General features: G+C 41.6%; 2 protein-coding genes across 2 annotated transcripts; both read right to left on the bottom strand.

The window, feature by feature from the left end:
• Positions 1–83: 83 nt before the first annotated feature.
• On the bottom strand, positions 84–6,375 carry LOC148082586 (sodium/hydrogen exchanger 9B2). Its single transcript, XM_087790219.1, has 15 exons — positions 6,346–6,375; positions 6,132–6,203; positions 5,208–5,396; positions 4,025–4,115; positions 3,785–3,955; positions 3,137–3,279; positions 2,939–3,066; positions 2,736–2,817; positions 1,301–1,394; positions 1,133–1,239; positions 912–1,061; positions 746–854; positions 503–639; positions 259–433; positions 84–166 (listed from the first exon to the last, which is right to left on the bottom strand). Exons 1-15 carry the CDS (start codon positions 6,373–6,375, stop codon positions 84–86), a joined length of 1,761 nt encoding a protein of 586 aa, XP_087646345.1.
• Positions 6,376–8,962: 2,587 nt separating this feature from the next.
• On the bottom strand, positions 8,963–24,888 carry corin (corin, serine peptidase). The gene is made up of 24 exons (XM_087789815.1): positions 24,812–24,888; positions 23,172–23,322; positions 20,041–20,346; positions 17,684–17,795; positions 17,512–17,616; positions 16,398–16,597; positions 16,205–16,318; positions 15,116–15,223; positions 14,269–14,379; positions 14,078–14,200; positions 13,903–14,010; positions 13,607–13,838; positions 13,349–13,491; positions 13,170–13,277; positions 12,989–13,102; positions 12,440–12,550; positions 12,247–12,370; positions 12,044–12,172; positions 11,704–11,753; positions 11,399–11,582; positions 11,181–11,343; positions 10,306–10,414; positions 10,071–10,204; positions 8,963–10,010 (listed from the first exon to the last, which is right to left on the bottom strand). The coding sequence occupies exons 1-24, from the start codon at positions 24,863–24,865 to the stop codon at positions 9,828–9,830; spliced, it is 3,276 nt and encodes a 1,091-aa protein (XP_087645941.1). The 5' UTR covers positions 24,866–24,888; the 3' UTR covers positions 8,963–9,827.
• Positions 24,889–25,820: the final 932 nt, after the last annotated feature.

Below are 25,820 nucleotides of genomic sequence, written 5' to 3'. Positions count from 1 at the left end.
CAATCACTAACATTGACCTTCAACTGTGTTCATCATCTGCGCATGATATAAACTCAAAGTGGTCCAACTGGTCCTCACAGTTCTCATAACTTGCTTTCATAGGTGACGTTGGGTTGACCAATGGGAGGGTCAGTGGATGATGAGGCTCCTTCCTCTATCCCTTTAGCTGAGGTGTAAAAAAAACAGACCAGAGAGATTCAAGTTACGAAGCCAGCACAAACACACAAAAGATTAAATAATAAGTTTTTCCTTCCTGACCTTTGACCTGCTGGACCAGCAGACGTGGACCTGCCAGGCCGATGCCCAGCGCTCCGATGGGGGCTGTGGTCAAGATGGCTAGCACGGCTAACGTGAGCACATCCAGACCAAACTTGATGAAGGCTTCGTTGCCCTCCTCCCTCGCCATGTCCAGCGCCTTGGAGCCGATGGCTGCCTGGAGGCCAGGAAAGATGCATCAGATCAGGCATGTCACTGCAAAGGTATTCGCCGCCGCCTCACTCACCTGCACGGTGGCTTTTGGCAGCCAGGCGATGGAAATGAAGAGTTTCTCCTTCAAAGTGAAGCCTCCATAGTGGACCACAAGGAAGGTGACGAGCAGGCGGATTACCAGACCGACACCGATACAGGCAAGACCTAGACCTGGCAGAGAAAATCAGTACTTTTGCTAACCACAGAAGAAGAGAGATAAACTACAAAGATGCAGCTTCATTATCGCATTAACTGCAAAATCAAAACCAGTTCTTACCGACAGTGCTGGGACTGAGGGTTACTATGGTGATCTCGGCACCAATCAGACCGAAGAGGAGTGGCTGAAACAAATCCCAGGAGCGCCCCAACATGGCAGCAACTGGTGCCTAACATGAGGGGTTTCAATTAAAAGTAATTTATTTATTTTGGGCAGTGAGTGTCACCTTATCTGTCGCCCAGCCCAGACCAGACATGAAGGCCAGAACCAATGTGCAGAGACCACCGGCACCAGCGAAACCAACAACATGGCTGAAGAAGACAGAAAATATGGACAGACCCAATAACATGAGGGTCCGGGTCAACACTAGGTCCACCTGAAAAACATAGATGAGCCATATTTTCTGAACCAGCACGGGCGTAGGCAGAACACCACTCAAGAACAAACCTGGTCGGGGCACGGGAAGAAGCACAGAAAGAGACCCAGGATGAGTCCGGCGATGATTCCTCCAACCACCTCCAGCAGACCCTTCAGAATGTTCATCCAGGTAGACCCTGCAGAGTTCACATTTGAGAAACAGAACCAGCCTGGTGGTCCATTTCTGAGTCAGTAGACCTGTCGAGAACGCGATCCCCAGGCAGGTGGAGAACCCAGTTATTGCTAAGATGTCATCGAAACTCCCAGCTGCCATCAGAAGAGTGGGAATCCCCTGAACAGAAAATATGTTTTGATTAAATGAGTTTACTTGACGAGGACCATGGACTAAATCTTGGCAAATGAAAACATGGATTTCAACTTGATTAACAGTTTATATTAGTTAATTTAAACATTTCTGACATGGATCACATACTGACATTTAAATGAGTGTAGACAGCTCTGGTGTAAATGTTTTTTACATTCAGGGTTTTTAATGCAAATACTATCAAAAGAGACGACCAGGGGCTTATTTTAAACATCTTAAAATTGAGTTTAACAAGAATAAAAGTGTAAATCAGTAACTTAAAGTGCCGAGTATTGATGATGTTGTAAAGATGGTCTGATGGTCTGAGCTTCATATGAGTGTGTGGCGCCGCTGTTCAATATACGCAAATTCTTGTTACATTTATAAAATAAAAGTGTTTTGTTTAGAAATTACAGATTCAAAAATCATGTGACGGTGTATTTATATAAGTGTGTTTTTCAAGGAGATCGCACATGATCACATGAGGGAAACTTTAGCTGCTTTCATTCTGCAGCTTCACTTTGATCAAACTGAGACTTTTGTAACAGTTTGTTTTCATGTCTTAACAAGAAGAAGCTGTCTCTGCTCTAGTAGAAGAACTCACATTTCTCCGATCCTTAAAACTCTTCACTGGCTTCCAGTTTCTTTCAAGATCAACTTTAAAATTCTGGTTCTTACTTTCAGATCTATTCATGGTCAGACTCCTCCTTACATCAGTGATCTGATCCAGCCTTACACCCCAGCTCGGGCTCTGAGGTCTGTGGATCAGAATCTACTGATGGTTTCTGAACACGGTTCAGGACAAGAGGAAATAAATCGTTCCAGGCTGTTGCTCCTAAGCTTTGGAATGATCTTCCACTTTCTCTCTCTTTGATGGATCTACTGACTCCTTCAAGAAACATCTGAAGACATTTTTACTTTTGCGTGTCCCTGATTTTCTGGGACTTATGTGTCTTTAACTTTTAAAGTATATATTTTAACTGTGTATTGGTTTTGATTGTTAAAGCGCTTTGTGACCCTGGTCTGGAAAGGCGCTTTACAAATAACCTTTATTTACTTACTTACTTATTTACTTACTTACTAACTTACTAACTTACTTACTTACTAACTTACTTACTTACTTACTTGATACATATAGAGTTAGACATGGAAAAGTAGGTCCACACGTTTTTTGTACGTACAACCCCTTATTACATGAGACCCAGACACAGAACAAGTAAGACCATTAAGCTGCACAGACGATACCAAACTTTCCTCAAAGAAAATGTCGTTCTGACAGCCCCTAGTGGCTGATAAGAGCAGACAACTTTGATGACTGCTGTTCTTTACCTTCTCGACTCCATATCCTTCTTTCTGGAGCAGCAACATGGATGGAACGACCACAGCTGGAGAGACTGCAGCCAAGACAAAACTACACACACACACACACACACACACACACACACACACACACACACACACACACACACACACACACACACACACACTTATACATCTGAAAGTCTCAGAGTGAGGGAATATAAAACACTCACCCTAGTATGAAGCCCCAGACCCAGGGCAGCCCCAGCAGGAAGTGAGAGACCAAAGCTATGGTGCAGGCCTCCACAATGCACGGGGTGATGGCAACGCGAGTACACACCGCCTTGAGACGCTGCAAGGCCTGCACACACAACACACACTCAGAGATATTCAAACACACGTGTGTATGTGTTCGGGTGTGAGAAAAGTACCTCAGGATTCAGACCCAGGCCAGCGCGAGTCAGGATGATGGAGAGAGCGACGTTCCTCAGAGCTGCAGACCAGTGAGTGTCGATGTAGACGGCGTCCGTGATGTAGGGAATGTTACGCAGCGTCAGACCAGCCAGTAGCATACCTGCAGACACACACACAGATACACACACACACACACACACACACACACACACAAGCACACATGAAACCAGGTGGCAGTAACTTTCTGGCAATAAAGCTGTTTCTAATTTTTAAATGGAGGCAAAAATAATGGTATTTCAATATATATTCAACAATGTTATTTACTTTTAAATAGATATTCTCAAGTTAAACTAAAATATGTCAATAATTTTTATTCAAACTGAGAGTATTTTGTTTAAAGGACTATGGAAAAAGCATAATAATAATATCTTGCAAACTGTTCATGTTGTCCCTCTATAAAATGTAATATTTTAAATTTTATTGAGGGACAACATGAACAGTTTGTGTTCGGAAACTCAATAAAAAAGGTAATCATTACACATAATTGCAGCAGGGGTGCTTAAATATTGTTATCAAACTTGAAGCTGTAAGAAAGATTGCTTCATGATCAGTTTGACAGTTCCACTCTGAGTTGACGAGGGCCTCATAAATACAGAACATCTTACCAAGCAGTGGAGGAAACGGGGGCAGGGTGGGAAACTGGATCATCCCGACAAGCTTCCCTCCCAACACCGAGGTGATGAAGAGGGCGATGATGCCGAACAGATTTCTACCAGGTAAGCACTCACTTCCCGTGATGGACCAAACCACGCCAAAGAGCAGAGTGAACAGGACCACTGTGGAGGTGTGAGAGCACACGGCAGAGTGTTCATCTGGACCGGTAAAGACACCTTCACCGAGGTTACCTTTGGTGACGAGGAGGCCGATGAGTCCCTGTGGGCGAGGACACCTGTCCCTCAGACCGATGCAGCACAAGCAGCAGCGGGGTGTCGCCATCTATACATATTTGTGGAGAGAATTTCAAAATAAAGCGTCTGAGGATCAAGTGGCTCATGTGTGAGTCTTTGCGGGAAGAGAAGTTGTGTAGTTGGAATAAGACCTCTCATCTCAAAGGTGAAACAGTCAGAGCTCAAGAGCCTCTTTGGTCGTCAACACAAGTGTACACACATCTAAAGTCTCCACACTCACTCGATCAAACAAAACAAACGGTGAGGTGGACATGAATCATTACTGAACACTCTTCATGATGAATGTAAGGCAGGATCCGGTACAACTTCACTTTTCTTTTGTCTTCAGTATTCGCAAGAGATTCATTCTCTCATCCTTCACTAACTAACTGTTGAAAACATTGACCTCATGCTTACATGGTTGCACGGAGGACGCCAGAGCCAGCAGACGGACTCGCTCAAGACCACGAGGTTCTCTCAGGACCAAACAATCCACATCAAACAAAAGTGAAGAGATAATCACTATATTTTTTACTTTGAATTATTAGAGTTAATTATTATTTCAGGTCAGACACAGTATCCAACGACTACACAAAATAACAAATTGTAATGAAACTCCCAGGAAAAGGACAGACAACTTCAGATTGGTGAAGCTCTGGAGTTCCATCTGGATCCATTAAGGATTTGAAGATTTTTTTTATGAAACAATTGAAAAAAACGTCTAAATATTAAAAAAAAAAAAAAAAAATTCTTGGTTCATGATCACAAGTTGTGATAACAAAATACAAATACTTTTTCTAATTAGGTCACAATAACGTTACATTTGTAGCTACACCACTAATGCTTTGCAAAAAACATGTGAAATATGTCAAACCAGACGCTACAGTTTTATGATTCTTTAACTGACCAAACCTAACACTACAAGGAGATTTCTTTAGAAACTCTATTTTAACGCCTGCTGTGGAGCAGTCGTGAGTTTCCATTTGCTACTTTTGACCCAGCGTCTTCTCAAATTAGACTCTCAGATGAAGCTACAGGACTTTAGTCAGCATCACACTGGAAACTCATGATCACCTCTCAGAGTTTCCACTCATGCGCTCGTCCTCAGACCATCCACAGCATTCAACCCGTGACCTCTCACCTCTGCAGGGGGATCGTCCGGCTCGTCCGCTTCCCTCTGTGGCACCACGGTGACCCCTCTGACCTCCTGACCAGCCTGAGCTTTACCAGCAGGTGACACCTGCAGACAGGTAGAGTGGACGGACGGGTTGAACTTTGTCCCCAACGTCCCGACTCCTCCCGACGTGGAAGATAGTGGGACTAGAAATGTCTTCAGGTGAGAGTCAGTCCACAAACAGTTAACATGGGTTTAACTCTTTGCTGCCTCGCTCCCACAGAGTCCCCACATCGTGACGTGCACACGCACTGAAACACACACTGTTTGTATATTCTCCACATTCCTCTCCTTTTCTTCCTCTTTTCCATCCATCTCTCTTCTCTGCTGTGACACTCTGGACTGAGAGAGATTTATCGTCCCGCAATCATTGATGCTGTTAAACCCACTCTTGAGTCTCAAGATAATAACCCCTGTAACCATGGTGACCGAGCTTGGAAACTTTATAGTGTGATCAGTGTCACGATGACATGTAATTGAACAGCATGAACATACATGTATCCACATGGACTCAGAGCATGAAAGCATCACTCACGACAGGGGTGGGGGGGGGGCGCGATCAGATTATTTTTTATCCAGGTTGACACGTCTAAGGTTTCAGACACATTGGTTTTAATGTGACACTTTTTGGCAACACCTTCTGGCAGAGAAGTTATTTTACAGTGTCAATCATTCAATAAACCTCCGATTGTTCACAGCTTATCGAGCCATGAAAGACATTTGAAGATAAGTTATACGAGTCCAGCTCAGGTTCTTCCATCATCTTTGTGAGCAGGAGCTGGTCGATGATTTATCTGTGATTGTAAAACCTCTGAGAAGAAAGATAATCTGTGCCGCTGCTCCTTTACCAGAGGGATTTTTTTGAGTCACATCTGGAGTCGAGTGAGTTACCTCGGCTGGTGTCAGCGTCAGGAGGTCATCGCTGGTCAGACAGTAGCGTTTGGTGGATTCTTCATCCATCATCTGCAACGAGAGAAACACCAAAGTCACTCGGACGACACAAGTGGGCCGATTGCTGTTTGTATATATGTCATCATTGATATTGATATATCTTGAAGGTACGTAATGATCATCAGGTATTTCTCTTTTCCACAGGAAGTCCAACCTGACCTACAGGGTTATTGGTCAAGGTCATCATAAACAAGTGTGAAGAGAACATTTATTTTAACCTCTTGAGAACTTTTTTTCAGATGATTTCTACAAAAAAAAAAGAAATTTGATGCAAAAGTAAATAATGCAAATTTATTTCAAATTTCTATTATGAAACCTCGAACCTTCAAGGACAGTAGTCAAGGTCATGAAAAACAAAGTCAGGCCTAGGGGCCATTTGTTGCCCTTGAGCAGATTTAATTTGTCCCAAAATGTTTTAACCAAACACATATAGGTTCAAGATTCAAGGTCTTTTATTCGCAAATATACATGTATGCAAGACATACAGCATAGAAATGAAATGAAATATATATATATATATATATATATATATATATATAGTTGTAAACATGAATGTTTGAATACCAAAAAAATGTTTTAGAAGATTAAGATTCAAATGAAAAAAACACAAAGTGAAGTTGCAAATGCTGATTCCTACATAGTTTGTCAATGAAAAATATTTGTTTTACTTTTTGCTGATGATATACACGCTTTCCATTTGAACTTCGAACTAAGATATGAAACTTAAAATTAATTATATTATATTATTATATTATTATTATTATATTTATATTAAATAAAAATTATTATGATCTTGGTGACGTTTTGCCCCCAGTTCGTTCTTACGTTAAAATGTGGCGCGCTAGGAACATTTTTTCGTATCATGTATAAAATAATATTCAGTGACACTGATCAATACTCATTGACATATAATGAAAGTACATAATGTCAATTTCTTGCTATTCCTCACAGTTAAACCTCAACAAACACACAAGGATAGTAAGAAAGTAAGTTTGATTTGTACAGGTAATTATAAACCTTAAAGTGTGAAGTGGAGTTTCTTAAAAACCTCAAAAGATTTTTTTTTTTAATAGGATTTTTGAAATGTAAGTTTTGAACGTATTATATGGTATCAATGGTAAGTAATGATCATTTATTTTACATTTCTACAGTGAGATTACGCTGAAGAAGGATAGTAGACAAGGTGATCTTAAACAATTCTCAACTGGAATTTCTTACCTCTTAACCTCGTTGTTATTTTAATGATCATTTATTTTCAATCTCACCAAATCGACAGGGATAGTAGTAAACGTCATCACACACAAGTGTAAAAGTGAAAGTGACTTTTAACTAACCTCTTTAGGATTGTATACATTTAAAAAAAATATATATTATGATGGTAAATAATGATAATTTATTTAAAGTTCCTTCAGTAAAATCCCCCCAGGCTTATGAGTCAAGTTTATCGTGGATCAGATTCTAGTGGAATTTTAGGCTACAATCTTTTGTTGTATAATATTAGTTGATAAGAGTTTTGTTACATGATATTAATAAAAAAATGTCTTGCTATTGAATTATCACCATACCTCTTTTAATTTCACCACAAAATAAGACCTTTAGATATCATCCGTTAAATCTGCATCATTACCAATCCTTATATTATATTTATTTATTTATATTAAATATGTTCAGCACTTTTTTTTGTCAAAGATATAGTTCATGAATAACTCCAACAAAAGTAGAATTGAACTATTATAGGTTTAAAAATTGAAATACATCACAATATCTTTCTTACATGCTATGACAACTATAAAAACAATTAATTGTCTCAAAGCCAGATGTGACTGAGCTGTGAGTTCTAAATACATATTCATATTATTGATCTGCTCTAAATAAAGATTGAGAAGTTTGCAGAGCTGGTATTTGGTATTGATTTGTATTGCAGGAATATTTGATAGCCTCAGACTGGTGCTCCACCAATTTCATTTATTGCTATTTTTCCTTTTTTGACCAGGTGCGAGAATGCAGAAGCACTTGCACCACGATTCCCATAACATACTGCAACAGATGATATTGTGAATAGCAGCTAAAGGTTGACATGAGATTTGTTGATTTGCCTATAATATAAGTTTAAGAGCCAAAAGTATGGACCACCATAACTTAATAACAACCTGACCCATGAAGCTCATGTTGGTCTTCCTGCGCTGGAGAATTCTTACCGTTAAGTTGTTCAGCAACAGTTAGCATTATAGAAGCAAATACTGTAACATGTACATTTGTAATTCAGGGATCAGAACTTTTAGAAACAGAATAAAGTGTAATGACATAGGATTGAATGAAATATGAGGATAATAACTTTACGATTCAGTTCAGGAGCCGATCTTACCTTGAGGAGATGAAGAGAGAAGTTGTCTAGACTAGAGCGGACAAGACGAGTGTGCACTGAGTCATCCGCACACTCTGATACAAGTGTGTGTTTGTTTGTGTTAATAACAGCGCATGATAAATTCTGCTGCACTCGTTGATTTGCAAATGACAGTGTTGCTCGTACACACACACACATGCACCCGCTCACACAGCTGAGGTCAACACATGCGCTCTGGTAATTGTTAGTGTGACACACTCACTCACACACACACACTTAGTATCAGTGAAAGATGCATAAATATACTTGATGGCCTCACGTTTAGCAAACCAAGCAACACCAGCGTGTTGACATAATGACAAACACACAAGATCGGGGACAGAAAACCAAACTCACATTGGAGTGCGTATAGATTTATTGTGATAACAGGAAGTGAGAACTCACAACTTTACATTTCACAAAACAAACATCAGAGTTCCTCTTCTATACTTGACCAAGAACAACAGCTGAAATAGGTGACGTCTCACCTCCTCCTCCTCCTCCTCACACACACACACACACACACACACACACACACACACACAACTACACACACAGGTCGGGGTCACAAGCCTAACATAGAAATCGAAGTAGAAAAATACTCTTAAAAAAACCAAAAGAATCACTTGGAATGTTCCGGATGTCTCCGCTCGGACGACACGAGAGCTCCAAAGAAGTCAGCAAACCAAAGGAGGATTAACAGATTTAAGGGGACGATGAGGAGTGGTCGATAACAACACTCTACTGAGGGGGTCCTATATCACAACTGTTGTCCAGTTGTTACTGTCAGTGTTTTAAGAATACACAAATGATAATCTCGGTCAGAGGCCGACACGCTCAACAACCTTTAAGGTTCTAGTTGTTCTACTGCGACGTTGAGCACAGGCACTGTGGAGTGAAGCATTGTGGGAAATGCTCAAGGGTGTTTGAGCTAGCAGCATCGGATGAATTTGTTGTTTTTTTTTTAGCTCACACGGGTTATTAAAAATCTCTGAGAAACAACTGCCACGTAGCTACGCACACAAACATGAATAAATGTAACACTGTTATCATCATAACAATAGTGTGTTCATCACCAGTTACAAGCTAACTAGTTAGCATCGGAACTACGCGCCTAAACCGTTAGCCGCAGTTAGCATCCGAGGGCTGTCAGTGGAGGCACAGTTTGAGACACTAAAGGTGTGCAGTGATCTGGCGATGACATCACTTCCACCTGGAATGCTTACTACGAAGGAAGCAGGAAGTGACGCGCGTCAGTCGGTCAGGTACGTGTGGATGTATATCTGCTGCTGGATCCAGGGAGTGAAGTGTGTGACGTTGCTGTAAACTCCAGGGCCCAGGACTTTACTGAAGCACACGCTGCCCCACGACGTCAGCCCGAACAACGTCCAGTGGTTGTCGGCCTCCCGGCACACCAGCGGGCCGCCACTGTCGCCCTGGACGACCACACACAGTGTCACACACACACTGTTGTTACTGCGATCAATGTCTCTTACCATGCAGGAGTCCACTGTGCCCGCGTCGTAACCAGCGCAAAGCATTCTGGGAGTGATGGTCTTCATGTCAAAGTAGGATTGACAATGAGAGAGGGAAATGATCCGGACCTCACCTTCCTGCAGTTTGAAGGGCACTGGCACACACAAAGACACACATTCAAGTGGACTGCTCATGAAAAACGCTGATGAAAATGGTTATTTTCATGTTGAGTGTGTGTGTCTCACTATCACTCACTCTTGTTTCCCATGTGGCCCCATCCAGTGATGTAGCAGTAGGAGTCGGGGGACGGGAGCTGGTGAGGTTTCGGGAGACACACCGGTCTAACAAACTCTGTCTCGTCCACCTGTCACCAGCACACAGATATCCATCACTTACTTCATATTTGATGGTTCTTAAGAGGTTTCTGCCTCGAGAGAACTCACATCTCAAATCACTGAACAACTGTGTACTTAGGTACTATAGCTACATGACACTAAAGTAGCTGTTTTAGTTATATGACAGATAATGAAATCGTAAAGTATCTGTGGGTCAGTAGATGATTTATATCATGTATCTCTTCACTGTTTATAGTTTATAAGCTATTTAAATTCACACAAGTAACACAATAGAAGAATACACACATACAATATCCAGAGACATAAACAAAGTCAACATTCTGTAACATTATTAATTAAAAACATAAACTCGGGTATGACGTAAGTATTCTGTTCAGTTAAATAGAAAAGTATGAATAAGAGGCAGAACTAGTCAGAACTTCTCTTCTCTCTGCTCCTTTTCAGTCTCTATAAATATCTTGTCTGATCAGCCAAAAATGGTTCAATTTGAGTTGAAAATTGTTCGATTCGAGTCGAAAATTTTTGATTATAGTTGATAATTATTTGATTATAGTTGATAATCATTCGATTACAGTTCATAAAAGTTTTATTAAAGTTGAAAATGGCTTGAAAATAGTTGATCATTTTTTGATTGAAGTCCATACAAGTTTGTTTACAGTTGAATATAGTTTGATTGAAGTAAGAATTTTGACGATTGTAGTTCTAACATATACATGAATGTCTGTAACCCCACCCCCCCCCAAAAAAAACATTCCCATTTAGTGATTCTCTCACCACTGAGTCCAACTCCACCACACTGATGTCGTAATCCACCACGGCCCGGTTGTATCGTGGATGTACGATGATGGAATGAACGCCACGGGTCTGGCTGTGCGGCCCCGGGTGATCCAAGTTGTTCATACCCAGCACCACCTTCCACAGGTCAGCACTCTCCCTCCTGAACACATGAACTCATCATCTACCACCCTTACCCCCAGAGTGTCCTCTCTCACCCCTCAAAGCAGTGTGCCACGGTCAGAGCCCACTTGGGCGAGATGAGGACGCAGCCGCACACGTGTCCGCTCTGGCCGCTCTGTAGAGAGCACTGCCAGGGCCACGCCCCTCGTCTCGACACGCGGCCTCCCAGAATCCTCTTCTTTCTGTGAGGATGGCTGACGGCTGGTCGACGACCACAATCTGGCGAAGACACACAATATTTACCTATGTTTCCAAAAACTTACACAATATTAGTAAAAGTATCCGAACATGTATTCTATGTTTGAAACTCACTGACAAGTGAAGAAATAATTTTAATTACCTTCTCTGGTGCAGAACAATGAAACTCTCCTCCTGGAGTGACACGTGTGGCTGCAGACACACAACAACAGCAATCACTGAGCTGATCAAGATAAGTATTTTACACCCCGCGTGGCGCCCCCTGTTGGCCAGCGGTTGCAAACCTTTTTGTCAACGTTTTCAGTTTGATTATAATTAATATTATTGATTTTAATAAGGACAAATCTCTTCAGTATAAAATAAAATCGTTGGTTAACTGTGCTTGTATTTTCTATAAATATAAAAAAAAAACATCTTGTTTTAGGGCTATTTTTTGGGTTATATTTAAAATGCTATACCACATCAACTTATTTATATCTGACCTTCTCTTCTCCAGACGACCCTGTAGGGCAGATCCATTCCTCATATGCCAATCTGGGTGGACATGTAGCCAGCGGCGACGACCCGGGGTGCTGGGCTGGTCCGCTACCATTGAAACAGATGTAGGAACCCTTCCGAGAAAGAGTACGTTATTGATGAGAACATGCATCTGTGTGTGAATGTGTGTGTGTGTTACTAACCTTACCCTAGTCCCAGCTGGTTGCAGGTCAACTGACTGAGGTCATTATTCCACTCGTCGGCGCACACCTGATACTCCGCAGCCGTCTTGAACACCATCAGAATAGAACCAGGCTGACCTGCCAGGGACACTGAATGCAAAGAGAAACATTTAAAATCACGAGGTCGAATAATCCAACGCAAAAATGTTTCATGTTTACCACAATTCCACTCATCGGAGCTGTCAGAACAGTGTTTGGTCCCGTCACACCAGAGTGTGCGGTGGATGCACTGATGGTTGTTACACGACAGCTCATTATCCCTGCAGACAGCTGGAGAAACACACAGAACATTACTCCAGATATTCCATGACGGCTGAAGACAAATCAAGAACTTTTAATATATAGTATAACGTTAGTGTTTATAATTTTTTTATCCAGGCTTTCCATATTTTGAGCGCTTAGCCTTCCTGAAATATTAATAATACCTGTATAATATTAAAAAAAGACAAGCTTTATTTATTCTATAACCTTTTGTATATATCTATCTATGTAGAGTTGAACTAATTATGAATAATTAATAAAATGTCAATTTTCAATGTGAGTGTCAGAAACAGTTTCATTTTAATGTCATGTCTGGGAAGAAGATACTACAATATATGTATATAGCAACAATCTGAGGCGACAGAAGAACAATCAGGACTTCATCATTTGATAAGTTGTGGTTATTAAAGTCTAGTATTTCATTTGTGGATGCACGTTGACACTCACAGCAGTTCGCCTCATCCGCCAGTTGGGGGCAGTCTGGAAATCCATCGCAGATCATACTGGCTTTGATACACACCTTGCTGCCGGGGCACTCCCACAGAGAACGCTCCGAACAGCCTGCAGGAGAAACATTACACCGATGCAGCTTCTCTACAAAACTTTAGGACTGTTGGTCGAAACTCACCGCAGTTGTCCTCGTCGCTGTGGTCGTCACAGTCCAGGTGTCCATCGCAGCGCTTGGTTGCCAGGACACAGCGACCCGAGCGACACTTGAAGTGGCTCGGCGAGCACTCTACGCACAGAAGCGACACGACGGTTATCAACTAGAAGTTTAGAACCATCTCAGCAAAAGCTGCTGCACACCGTCGGTGCCAGCCTCTGGCAGCAGACACGTCACGTTAACTCCCTCTTCTGGAAACTGGTTACAATCGGAGTCCTCTGGCCATTGCAATCCCACAATGCCGAGCACTGACTCACACTTCTCCTTCGCGTGACGACACATGGATCTGCAGAAATGTTAGAGTGTTGCTAATAGGATAATAGTGACAGGATTGTTTCATAAAGTTACTCAATGTCTTTGAGATACATGATGCTAATGTGAAGAGATGTTGGTGGTCGTACCTGCAGGGTGGGACCCTCTGAGAAGTGACAGGGTCACATTTAGGAACCAGCAGCGTGCAGGCGTAGAACATGAGGTACTGGTAGCAGCCAGTCTGGACCAGAGCTGGAAACAGAGAGGACTCCCAGGACACTGAGCTCTCTCTCTGGGACAGGTGGCCAAGGTAGTTGGGGTAGCTGGTCAGATTGTAGGGCAGGTTCATACACAGCTCCAGGCTGATCGGCTCACACGGAGCTGAAAGATGCAGGCCGTGAGAAAGAGGCAGCAGCAGGAAAATTCACTGATCGTAAAAACCCACTGCAGTTGTTGCCATTTCGAGGGTCACAGGGTGTGTTAGTGCCACCACACCCAGAAGTACAGGCCGTGGAGATACAGCTTGGTTGTCCAGGCAAACACACACCCTGAGCTAGACACAAAACATAAAAGCTGAATTCCCGAATGGAATAATAACCAATAGAGGAGAGAGATCTTACACTGCTCTGGGCTGCAGTGCTCTTCATCACTGCCATCCTTGCAGTCGTCCTCTCCATCGCAGTGGAACGCAGACGGGATGCACTGGCCGTTTCTGCACTCCAACAGTCCCTGACTCTTACAAGCTGCTCACGGAACAAGAGGTTCAGTGATTGTTTTACACCGTCAAGTATGCATCGAGATCCACTCTCACAGCAGTTGAGCTCATCACTCTTGTCCACACAGTCGTGGTCTCCATCACAGATCCAGTCCTTGGGCACACAGCGGCCGTCCCCGCATCGATGTTCTCTAGCCGGGTCACACACTTAAACACAAACACACACTCAGGTCGATTCCCATATCTAGACACAGGACACAAGGATATTAGCGCTGGTCAGACTATGGCATTAACATTTTTTTTAAAGATTTGTTTTGAGACCAAAATATGTCCAAACATCAGTTTTAAAAGCAACTGGAGTCGATTGTATCCTCTCGTCCTCAGGCATCGCCGAGATCTTGCACGAAATTAATGTTCCTTTAGCTGCGGAGGACGTAATGACTGATGCCATCTAGTTGCTGGAATTTTGATTGAAACACAATAATAAACAAACGCTGTGAATATTTGCATGTTCATGTTATATAAAAAGGTTAAACTATTTTATTTTAAACAAAAAGTCCAATTTGATTTCAAAGCCAAATAATTGATACAGTGTTATTTAATACCAATACAGTATTGTGAAAAAAGCGATTGCGATATATAGACATATCGATATTTTCTGACACCCCTAATGGTAACTGCTATGAAAGTGGAAAGCTAAGGTAACGATCAGAAGCGTGCTGGTCTTCAAACAAGAATCACTGAAGTATTTAACTATATAGCGGAAGACATTGTTTACATTTAGAACCATGCAATCAAACCAGCTAAGCTTAGCTAGCAAGTTAGTAAATGTTCTCCATTTACTTTTTGGGTCGATACACACAACATAAACTTCAGGGTATCAAACATTGTCAGGTGTGAAGATGGTTTTATGTGGGGATCTCTTGTGTGTTTGTCATCTCACCACAGCTCATTTCGTCGCTGAGGTCTCCACAGTCATCGTAGCCGTCACACACCAGTGAAGGAGAGAGGCAGCGCCCGGTACTGCAGCGGAACTCTTCATCTGAACACTCTGCAAAGAGCGAAGAGATGATTGTTCATTTTCTGTAACACATTCTCTGGGTACCTTTTGATCAAAGGGCTTTCGTTTATGCAACATTAAAACCATTTATGCTTTTGGAAAAGGTAGTTTGGCAGTTTTTCTTTCTGATAAATTTAGAATCAATAAATAGTTTTAAATTTACGGATAATCCAGTAAGAGTAAAATCAAATTATCTTGTATTTCATTTATTTTAAACTGACCATATATAAATATATTTAGTAAAATAAAATGATCTTGTATTTCACTTTTTTAAACTGGCCATGTTAAATCAGAATCCAAATGTGATCTTTGCCTAAAGGAACTGTTGCAGTGTATTATGGGAATAATATTTTACACTATTATTATTCTTACTAGTAGTTGTAGTATTATATTTTGCATTATTAGTTAATCCATTGGAGCCTAAATACTTACTTTACTTTATGATATATCAGTTTAATCTGGTTTTACTGAATAATGTAAAACCAGATTAAATTATCAGTGTTTATCTGTGAGCAAAATAATTAAAAAATGTTTTAAATCATATATAAATATATATAAAATAAATGGCAAAATATTGGATAAAATTTTATTAAATAATAATTAAGGATTGTGGTCAGGAATGAGGAGCTTTGTGGAACACTTTGCATGCTCTTTCATTTAAGTTGTACTGCTCAAGCACCTCAAAAACTCCTTTTTTGGCCTTCTGAGTAGTTCATCCAAACAAGTCGTAAATTCCTGTCTACCACTGACTGACTTAAATCTTTACCACTGTAAATGTCACCGACCACAGGGACATAAAGATCTTTACGTTTCTGCTTCACACTTTCCTTACATGTTGTTACGACAACCCCTTTACCATCTCAAAAAGACACATCCGGCAGGCCTCATCGCCGTCGGCCAATCGATCACCGTCGACAAAGGTGCCATGACAACGGGCTGAAAGACTTTTACAATCGTGACTCTTCCACTCACCACAGTTAGTCTCATCGCTCCAGTCGTCGCAGTCGTTGTAGCCGTTACAGACAAACTTCTGAGGCACACAGATGCCTGTCGCGCACAGGAAGTGATCTCTGCCGCCGCACACGGCTGCAAACCAATCACAGGAGAGAAGCGTCAAGAGATGAAGCCACTGTGGAGATAAAGACGACTGCATGCGTTTACTCACAATATTTCCCTTTGGATTGTCGCGGCGTATAACACACGGGGAGGGAGTCTGGCGCTGCTGTGGGCGATGTTTCTGATGTGACGTTAGAGAACTGAGAGCAACGTAGGAAGTCTGGCCACGAGGCATTGAACATCTGCAGCACTGGCTCGCAACCTTCCCGGGCTGATTCACAGAATGAAGCGCAAGGCAGCACCACTTGCCTGCTCGCACACACACACACACACACACACACACACACACACACACACACACACACACACACACACACACACACACACACACACACACACACACACACACACACACACACACACACACACACACACACACACACACACACACACACACACACACACACACACACGTTTAAGAGTAATATTCAAAACAGATTCCTGAAGTCCAGCTCTCCAAGTGCAAAGGTCGTGGAAAGTTAAGGCAACTGATACTGAGCAAGTGTTTGCATTCTGGTTGTGTGCGAGTTATTTCTGGTCGCACATGCATTCATGGGGACACATGCATGAAGCATCCACCCACACACACGTCTTGTTCAGACATTATAGGCTCAAACTTGAGCTGCGTTAAGGAGCCTCCGCTCAGCAGCTGCTCTTGTTTCCTGAACCTGGTCCAGATCGAGACAGCGCCAGTCCAAGAGTGTGACGGTTGAGTCAAATAAACAAAGTTGTTACTGGGAAATCAGCTTTTGAAAGTTGTTGGGTTTTTGGAGGTCCTGTGACCTTGGACCTACATGTTGTAATCAGTTTATCCTGGAGTCTTAGCAAACACTCTCGACATTCCTCGGAGCTGGTGGTCAAGAAAGAGACGGACAAATATACAAACGGAAGAGCAGGAGCGGAAAAGTCTAAATATTTGATAGATACTTCTGAACAATAAACATGTGCATGTGATCCAACAACGTGTATTTTAAACATATAGAGAACACAGGTTAAAACTTTCATTGATATAAATGTAACATTTTATTTGGCCACTACCTCATCTGCTAAATAAATACTATATATTGTGCCCTACACCAAAAATGAGAATATAAAAATACATAAAAGCTAAAGAGACAGAACTCTATTGCTAAAAAGAACCATATTGTGTTTTGGTTAAGAACCTGCTGCGTGTGTCGTCACTGTAGAAACACTCCGGCAGAGCCAGGGCGCAGCCGAACAGCATGATGTGTCTATAGCAGGAGAGCCGGTTGAGATAGCTGAAGAACCTGCCAACACACGATAGCTAAGATGTTGAATCATCTTCAGAAGCTCTGAAGGTGTTTTTGGATTTACCTCAGCAGCATGTCCACTTCAGAGCTCTTCACCACAGCAACAGCGGAGGACAGCCATGTTTGGTTGTAGGGCAGCATGTGACATTGTGGCTCCACGATAAGCTGGCAGCGACCTGAAGATAGACACAGGAAAACAAAGTCCTTAAATACCGAGAGGTGACAGTGACAATCTCATCGTGGATTATTTTCAGGGGTGAAGAATAAAGCATGTCCTGCTCTCAGAGACAGTGCCAATAATGTCGCTTCTTTCCCAACCTCCAACCTAAAAGTCAGCGCAATATTGACATCTACACTTTACATGCACATATGTACTATATTTTATTCAAAACAACCTCCAACAAAAAATAATTCAAACCCAGAACCAGAAGAACCAAATGTCCTGCTAGGGTAGGCTGGTATTCTGAATATCCAGGATACTACTTCGTAGAGTGACACTGTCGCAACATTTCCTTTGTCCTTTACTAAGATAAACACATATTTTAAAATAACCCAAAAAACACTTTACCAGGCATATTCGAAAACAAAATTGTCTTTAAAAAAAAAAAACCATTATAATAATGACTCAACAAAAATAAATAAACAAGACGTAGCCTGTTTTTTAATGTTTACTTAGCCCATTACTCTAAACATTTCTTTAAATTATGCGTCAACACTGAACAAAAACATAAAGAGAGGTAGAGTATTGTTTCTATTTCTGTGTGAGGAACCACTGACACGCATCAGTGATTTCTAGCGACTGAATTAAGGATCAGATCAGCAGACAGCACTGATGCACTGAACTGTTTAGTACTGAGTACTAGGGGCGTGTTTTGGCAAGATATTGGCGATAAGATACATATCACGATACAGAAGCAACGATACGATATATTGTGATGTATAGAAATATATTGTAAGAACTGTATCTTGTATATTACAGTAAGAACAAGGATATATTTGTAGTTTTGCCGAGGACTTGACTCTGGTTGATGGGAAAATTCTAAGTCGGTGTGTTGAGTGTTATCAGATTTGTTGAATCACAGGAAACTAAATGTGTCAATCAATGCTTTGTTTGTACCTGAAGAATGCCTTAAGAGGTTGTAAAAGACACATGACACTGCAGAATTTACAGACCACATGACTCATGACAATGACCTAACTGTTTTCATTTGTCTAAAAAAATCAGCTTCGAAATCTGCTGAAGTCGAGTGTATCCTCTCATCCTCAGTAATGACTGTTGCCATCTACCAGCAGAAAGCTGAATAAAAAAATGAACAAACGTTTTACATTTGCATTTTACATTTTGATTGTAAAAAATATTATTTTATTTTACACACACATTATTGCAATATAAACCATAATATTGTTATTAATAAAATATGATTTTATTTGCTAAATTAAAAACAAAGATAAATAATCGATACAGTGCTGTTGAATATTGATACAGTATGTTATACAGTATATATATATATATATATATATATATATATATATATATTTATATTGTTTTTAAATACCCATAATGAATTACACAGTACACTAGTTCAAAACCCCGGATATTTGAAATAATTTCAGAACTCCCTAAGACAGCCCCCAAAAAGAGGACAAGTCCCGGTAAAAGTAGACGTACTGTCGCCCTTGGTAAGGGTGTTGTTAAAATCTATTATTGACTGCTGTGTACAGTAGCAACAGTTGTAACTCGCTGCTCAGGGGTGAGTGTGTATGCATGCATATTTTCATAGGAATGTCGGTGAAGATCAGTCGATGTAACGACGTGCTGAAAGGTCAGTGAACGGTCTACAGGAGGGTCACAAATCAATGAAAAGTATGTTTCAGGATTCCTGCCAGAAGTCAGCTGACTCAAAAGCAAACATATTCTCTGCCAAACCATCCTCTTTAAAGTACTCGGGTACAATTGCCCATTGAAGATGACAAAACACGTTTGTGTTTCTTGAACAAGGCTTCGTTCACTGTGATGGCGGCAGACGGTTCCGGAGGAGAACCACATTGTCACGGGAGCGTTGGATGAGCAGACAGTTTTCTGGTGTAGGTCAGACATCTGCACAGCTGTACCCGGAGGTTCATTAGCATTCACCTCCACGATACTAGACGCTCAGGGAGGCTGAAGGACAACGCAGGGAGAAAAGATGAGGAGAATTTCTAAACAGCAGCCGGACAAATGATCCATCATTCAAATACAGTCCGTCCAGACGACAAGAGAGGACATCACACTCCAGCATCCAGCAGGAAGCTTCGCCATTGATTGATAGAAAAGGACGTAACAGCTGAGCGAAGGACAGACGGCGTTATGGGACTTGTAGTTTTCTCTAAGTGATGATTGACTGACTGTGAATTCCAAATTAAGTAAGTACAGGTTCTTACCCGTGTCAGGCCCCGGGGTTGTGCCGACTGGCCAAGAGGTGCTCAGGGAAGTCAGGGAGGTCAGCCAATCAGAAGAAGGCGTCGTGGAAAGGGTGGGTGTGGCCTGAGAGGAGGAAGCTGGTGGAGTTGTGGCAGCAGTCCGCTCAGCAGGTGTGCTTCCCTCAGGTGTGGCGTCCCTCGGAACGAAGGCAGTGCTGTTTTCTGAAGGGGAGGGGCTTGTGCCGTTGTTGCGATAACTCTGGTTGTCAGCGATGGGCTCAGGTGAGGGGAGCGCTGTTGAATCTAAGAGGCCACGGCCAAAATTTCCTGAAAACAGACAAGAGGTCAATGTCATGACCAGAAGTGGGTTCTGAGCCGAGGTGGAGGAGATCTCGGGGATCTTATTCACGACTGAGGGAGGGATGGTGCTTCAGATGGAAAGATTGGTGCGGTTTCTTCAGTCCTATAGATCAGGGGACCTCAACCTTTTTTTGCAAGGTGGACCAATTTAATGTCGATATATATTCCCACACCAACCTTCAGATCAACACAGTAAAATAAAAGTTAAGTGTAAATCCTAGACAGGTTTTTCTGTACGATAAGGTCTCATAATATAATTGTTTAAGTAAACAAAAAAAAAACATCTTCAAGAGAGTGTCAAGAGTCCCAAGACAATTTGGTTTTCCCAAAAAATAAAACACTTTCAGACATTAATAATCAATAGAACAGAAATGTTTCTTTATGTCACGGACCAGCAGCGGCCGCCGGATGGGGCGTTGGGAACCACTGGAAATGCCTTTATTGTTTTTGCTGTACTTGATTCCCCTCGGTAAAATCATTCAGAGATTTCCTGATGTTTCTTATCACATTTTTGCTGATGACATCCAGCTCTACTGCTCTTTTGATCCAACTGAGCCCCAGAGGCTGAACAGCTTAGTCAATTGTTTGCTAGAAATCTAACAATGGCTGAGTGAAAACACTCTACAGCTAAATGTGGACAAAACTGAAACTCTGGTGATTGCTCCTGATGATAAGGTTCCAGCGTTGAGTCAGTACTTGGGTGACTTAGGTCAGTCTGTCAAACTGAGCCTGAGAAACCTGGGTGTTGTATTTGACAAAGACATGTCTCTAGTTCAACACTGCAGAAAACTGACCAGAAATTGTTTCCTTCAACTGAGAACATTTTTTAAATTTAGGAATATGATGTAACAACATGATCTGGAGCTTATAATGCATGCGTTTGTGTCTTCTCGCCTGGACTATTGCAACAGTTTATTCTCATGTCTTAACAAGAAGGAGCTGTCTCGCCTGCAGTTGATTCAGAACTCTGCAGTGAGAATTCTGACCCGCTCAAGTAGAAGAACTCACATTTCTCCGATCCTTAAAACTCTTCACTGGCTGCCAGTTTCTTTCAGGATCAACTTTAAAATTCTGGTTCTTACTTTCAGAGCTATTCATGGTCAGACTCCTCCTTACATCAGTGATCTGATCCAGACTTACACCCCAGCTCGGGCTCTGAGGTCTGTGGAATAGAATCTACTGATGGTTCCACGCACACTGTTCAGGACCAGAGAAGAGAAATCCTTCCAGGCTGTTGCTCATAAGCTTTGGAACGATCTTCCTCTCTCTTTGCGCTTGATGGAGTCTAATGACTCCTTTAAGAAGCATCTTAAGACTTTTTTATTTGTTCAGGCTTTTCCTTGATTTTCTGGAACTCCTGTTGTGTTATCAGTTTTATCTTGATCTTTAAAGTATATACTTTATTGTATATTGTTTTGATTGTTTAAGCGCTTTGTGAGCCTGGTCTGGAAAAGCGCTATATAAATAAAAAATTACTTACTTACTTACTTACTTACTTACTTGAATATCAGAAATGCAAATATCAGCTACAAGTGCAAAGTTAATTCGATAAGTTATTGGAGAAAATATTTCATTTTATTTGGAACTTGCTTTACTTTTACAGGCTTTTACCAGTGATAGGAATTGTAATAAGAGAATCAACTTTATTAAGACAATACTGTGGACTAAATTGTAATAAATACAGGATCCAAGACCTCATTCAATGTAAAGAAGTTTGACCTTCAATTGACTTTATCCATCAGTATCAGGCAACTACGTTTTGAAACCCTAGGCACGACACTTCTTTAATCAATTTTTTTTTTAAAGCAGAACCTTCTGATACTGTTATATGGTATCATGGCTCAGGTCTGAACCACTTGTTTTTCTTCTGGGATGTGGGGGGTAAGGAAAATGGTAGATACCCAAACTAGTTGAGAACCCGTGATCTATAGAACCACCAAGTGCAGGGTGTTGATTTGTGCTATTAAGTCATGTAGGTCAACAACTGCGTAAGTTTCTATGATTAGTCGCCCAGGTTTGGTTACCACGGTGACCGAGTATTTTATGAACACACATGCATTCACTCTAGCGTCACTCTTGATGCCATAAAGAAACACGCTGCCATGTAAAAGTCACAACACACTTGGTCTGGTGAGACCGAACTTTGAACCCAGATGTTGCTGCTACTGTACTGAACATCTGGATGTGTCAGACCAGGGCCGGGTCTGGACAGGCATGTATGAGGGGGCAGCCACAAATCTTGAGGGGGCATTGTGCCAGGCCCCCTCTTGCCCCTGCCTAGACCCGGCCCTGTGTCGGACCATCAACTCTCGTGTCAAACGAGCAGCTGCCTTCCTCAACACGGTGGTGCAGGAACACCAGCGAGGAGCACATCTCAAGAGCTTTCAAGATCTCTAACAGAGTGACGGCTCTCACCCAGGTTTACAAAAAGCAGCCGCATGCAAGCCTGAGATGAAAGACGAGAGCTGGAGCGCCGACTGATGTCATTACGACTGATTTAGTTGGGATGATATACAAACAAAGAAGAGTGCGTGACGAAGAAAACAAGAGCAGACCAAGAGTTTTATTACCTACATAAATATTTGGAATTCTTAGCTTTCTTTCTTTCTTTTTTTTACCGCTGTCATGGCGATGGCGAGGTATGACACACTTACACCCACACATATGAAGTGTGTGTGTCAACTCTCCTCCTCCGACAGTCTGTTCTGATGCTATTTTGAGTTTTTTATCTTAAGTTCTCACACATTCATACAACAGTTTCGACATCTTTGAATTTAGGGAGGACCTCCTACCGTTGATGGCGAGCACGAGCAGCAGCAGGCCGGCCAGCAGGCTCAGGCTCGGGACCAGGATGTAGAGCACGAGCCGCAGGTGATTGTTGGGTCCGAGCTTGTGAGGACATGCTTCCCCACTCATCACTGTCTCTGGAACTTGAGCCGGACTCTGGAAGATTCCCCAAGGATAGATTTTATTTACGGCTCCCGTCCAGATATTGACATCATCGGGACGTCCAATCAGATGACGGAATATAAACTTTTGAGGAAAGGTATGAAGGCGCGCCCCGTCCCGGAGAGTTATTCACCCACGAGCAGATGAGCGTCTCTATTTCTACGGGACCAGTTATTTTCGAAGACACTTGACACCACAGCAACACCACGCTTTAAATAATCTTCCCAGACCACTGACCCACTGTCTTCCCACTATCTGATGTTTCAGATACTCCACTGGGACCACCTACCCACGGGGCCGACTCGGTCCTTAATCTGAACCACCAACTTGTCTTGCGCAATATCTGAGCCCCAAAACACTTATTAAACTAATGGGAACACGGACCTACTTTTAAATAACAGACACTTCATGGATCATTTACTCGCCACTTCTCAAAAATCAGACAATGCAATTTTCATAAAGCTCTATGAGGTAACGCTGACCCTGATTCTTCCCCTGGATATGTCTACAGTGCCTCACGAGAGTCTTTCTCTGTACCTCAGCACGTTTAATTGGTCAAAACTGAATTTGATCACCTTACGAGGCCACCAATAGAAATCAGAATCTGATAAACCGTTTAATAACCGTTTTAATTTTACAGTTTATAACCAAAGCTTTTCATAATTCCACTAACATATATTTTGTTCATCTAACTGTCACCCACCAATATTCCATCCGGTCAATCAATCTTTTAACTTTGTTGTTGAATAGTTAAACTCACAATTTAAAAAGATGTTAATTGGGCTTCAGACAATGGTACCTTTTGAGAGATGTAATGATTTTTATTTAGGAATGTGTTCCCAGTTGCTGTGTGTTTTATTTACTGATATAAATAATGACATGTAGATGCTAAAGTATTATTAAGAATTGTTCTGTTTTTTTCCAACATTTTTTTTTATCATACTTGATTACATTTCTTTACTTGATTTATATATTATTATTATGTTTAATCTTTATTTTTTCCTCAGAGTGAAAGTGTTTCTCTGATGTAGGTTTTGGGTTAAAAACAATGCAATATTAAGAATTGACATAATTTATGATCAATGGACTAATGAAATGTAACCTGTTATGATTAAATTCACATTTTACAGATTAAACATGCACTATAATCTTTTAATTCATCTTCTAATATTTTCACATTACATCATTATGAAACCCCTTCATTCTATGTAACCCCTTTTTAAAAAATGACTATGAATCTCCACTTATTTTATCCCTGATATGAAAAGGAAACAGATGTATTTAGAAACACAAACTTGAAGGTATGATGGATCAGATTCTATTGATAACAACTTAATTTTAGAAGAAAATCCAATCTTAAAACGACTGTTTCTGTCCTGATAACTGAGTTGTGTAGTTGGAGCTGGCATGGCTCCACAAGAAGACACAGGAGGACAGGAGACAAGGACACACCAGAGAAGATGGAAGAAGCGTGGACACTCACCGCTGCTCCGCTGGAGGTGACACCCGGGCAGGTCTCTCGCTGCGCGGACAACATGACCCGGTGCTGCCGCTGCTGCGCGTGAGACCATCTCTCTGAACGCCGCCGGCGGCCGCGCGACTGACCCCGCGAGCGCCACTCTTGGCTCCTCCCCCTCCCCCTCGCCCCGCCCTCAACATGTCCCGCCGCACGTGACTGAGTCTGTCACGTCCACTCGTCACTGTATGTATTTATACGTAATTAAAATGAAAAAAAATATATAGTAAGAAATAATTTAATATTTAATACACATTCATTATCTCAGCCACATTACTTATGGTGCCAACTAAACAGTAAACTCCCATCATGCCTTTTTACACACTGCTCTGTTCAGTGTTGGCTAATTTGTCATAAAATACTGTATTTAAATTCTAATTCAAAGTCACTGCTCTGAAGTGATCAATAGCTGTGGTGGGTTGGCTGGGCGGCACAGCATCCCAGGAGCGGTTTAGATCACCGTTACTGAGAGGGTATTTAAGAGCCGGAGGGTGCCTCATATGCAAGATGCCATTGCAACCTTCATTTTAAGTTTAAAATGATGTAAAAGTTGTTAAATAAATGTTTAAAGTGAAAACCTTGTTCATAGTAAGTAAGTAATTTATATTTGTAGAGCACTTTTCCAGACCAGGGTCACAAAGCTCTTAAAAACAATCAAAACAATATTCAATAAAGTATATACTTAAAAGATCAAGATAAAACTGATAACACAACAGGAGTTCCAGAAAATCAAGGAAAAGCCTAAACAAATAAAAATGTCTTAAGATGTTTCTTAAAGGAGTCAGTAGACTCCATCAAGCGCGAAGAGAGAGGAAGATCGTTCCAAAGCTTAGGAGCAACATCCTGGAAGGATTTCTCTCCTCTGGTCCTGAACCGTGTTCAGGAACCATCAGCAGATTCTGATCCACAGACCTTAAAGCCAGAGCTGGGGTGTAAGGCTGGATCAGATCACTGATGTAAGGAGGAGTCTGACCAT

This window comes from Callionymus lyra, chromosome 4, assembly GCF_982586985.1.
Source record: "Callionymus lyra chromosome 4, fCalLyr1.hap1.1, whole genome shotgun sequence".
Classification (NCBI taxonomy): Eukaryota; Metazoa; Chordata; class Actinopteri; order Syngnathiformes; family Callionymidae; genus Callionymus; species Callionymus lyra.
The sequence above is the reverse complement of the archived record's forward strand: the minus strand, read 5'-3'. Positions and strand labels throughout refer to the sequence as shown.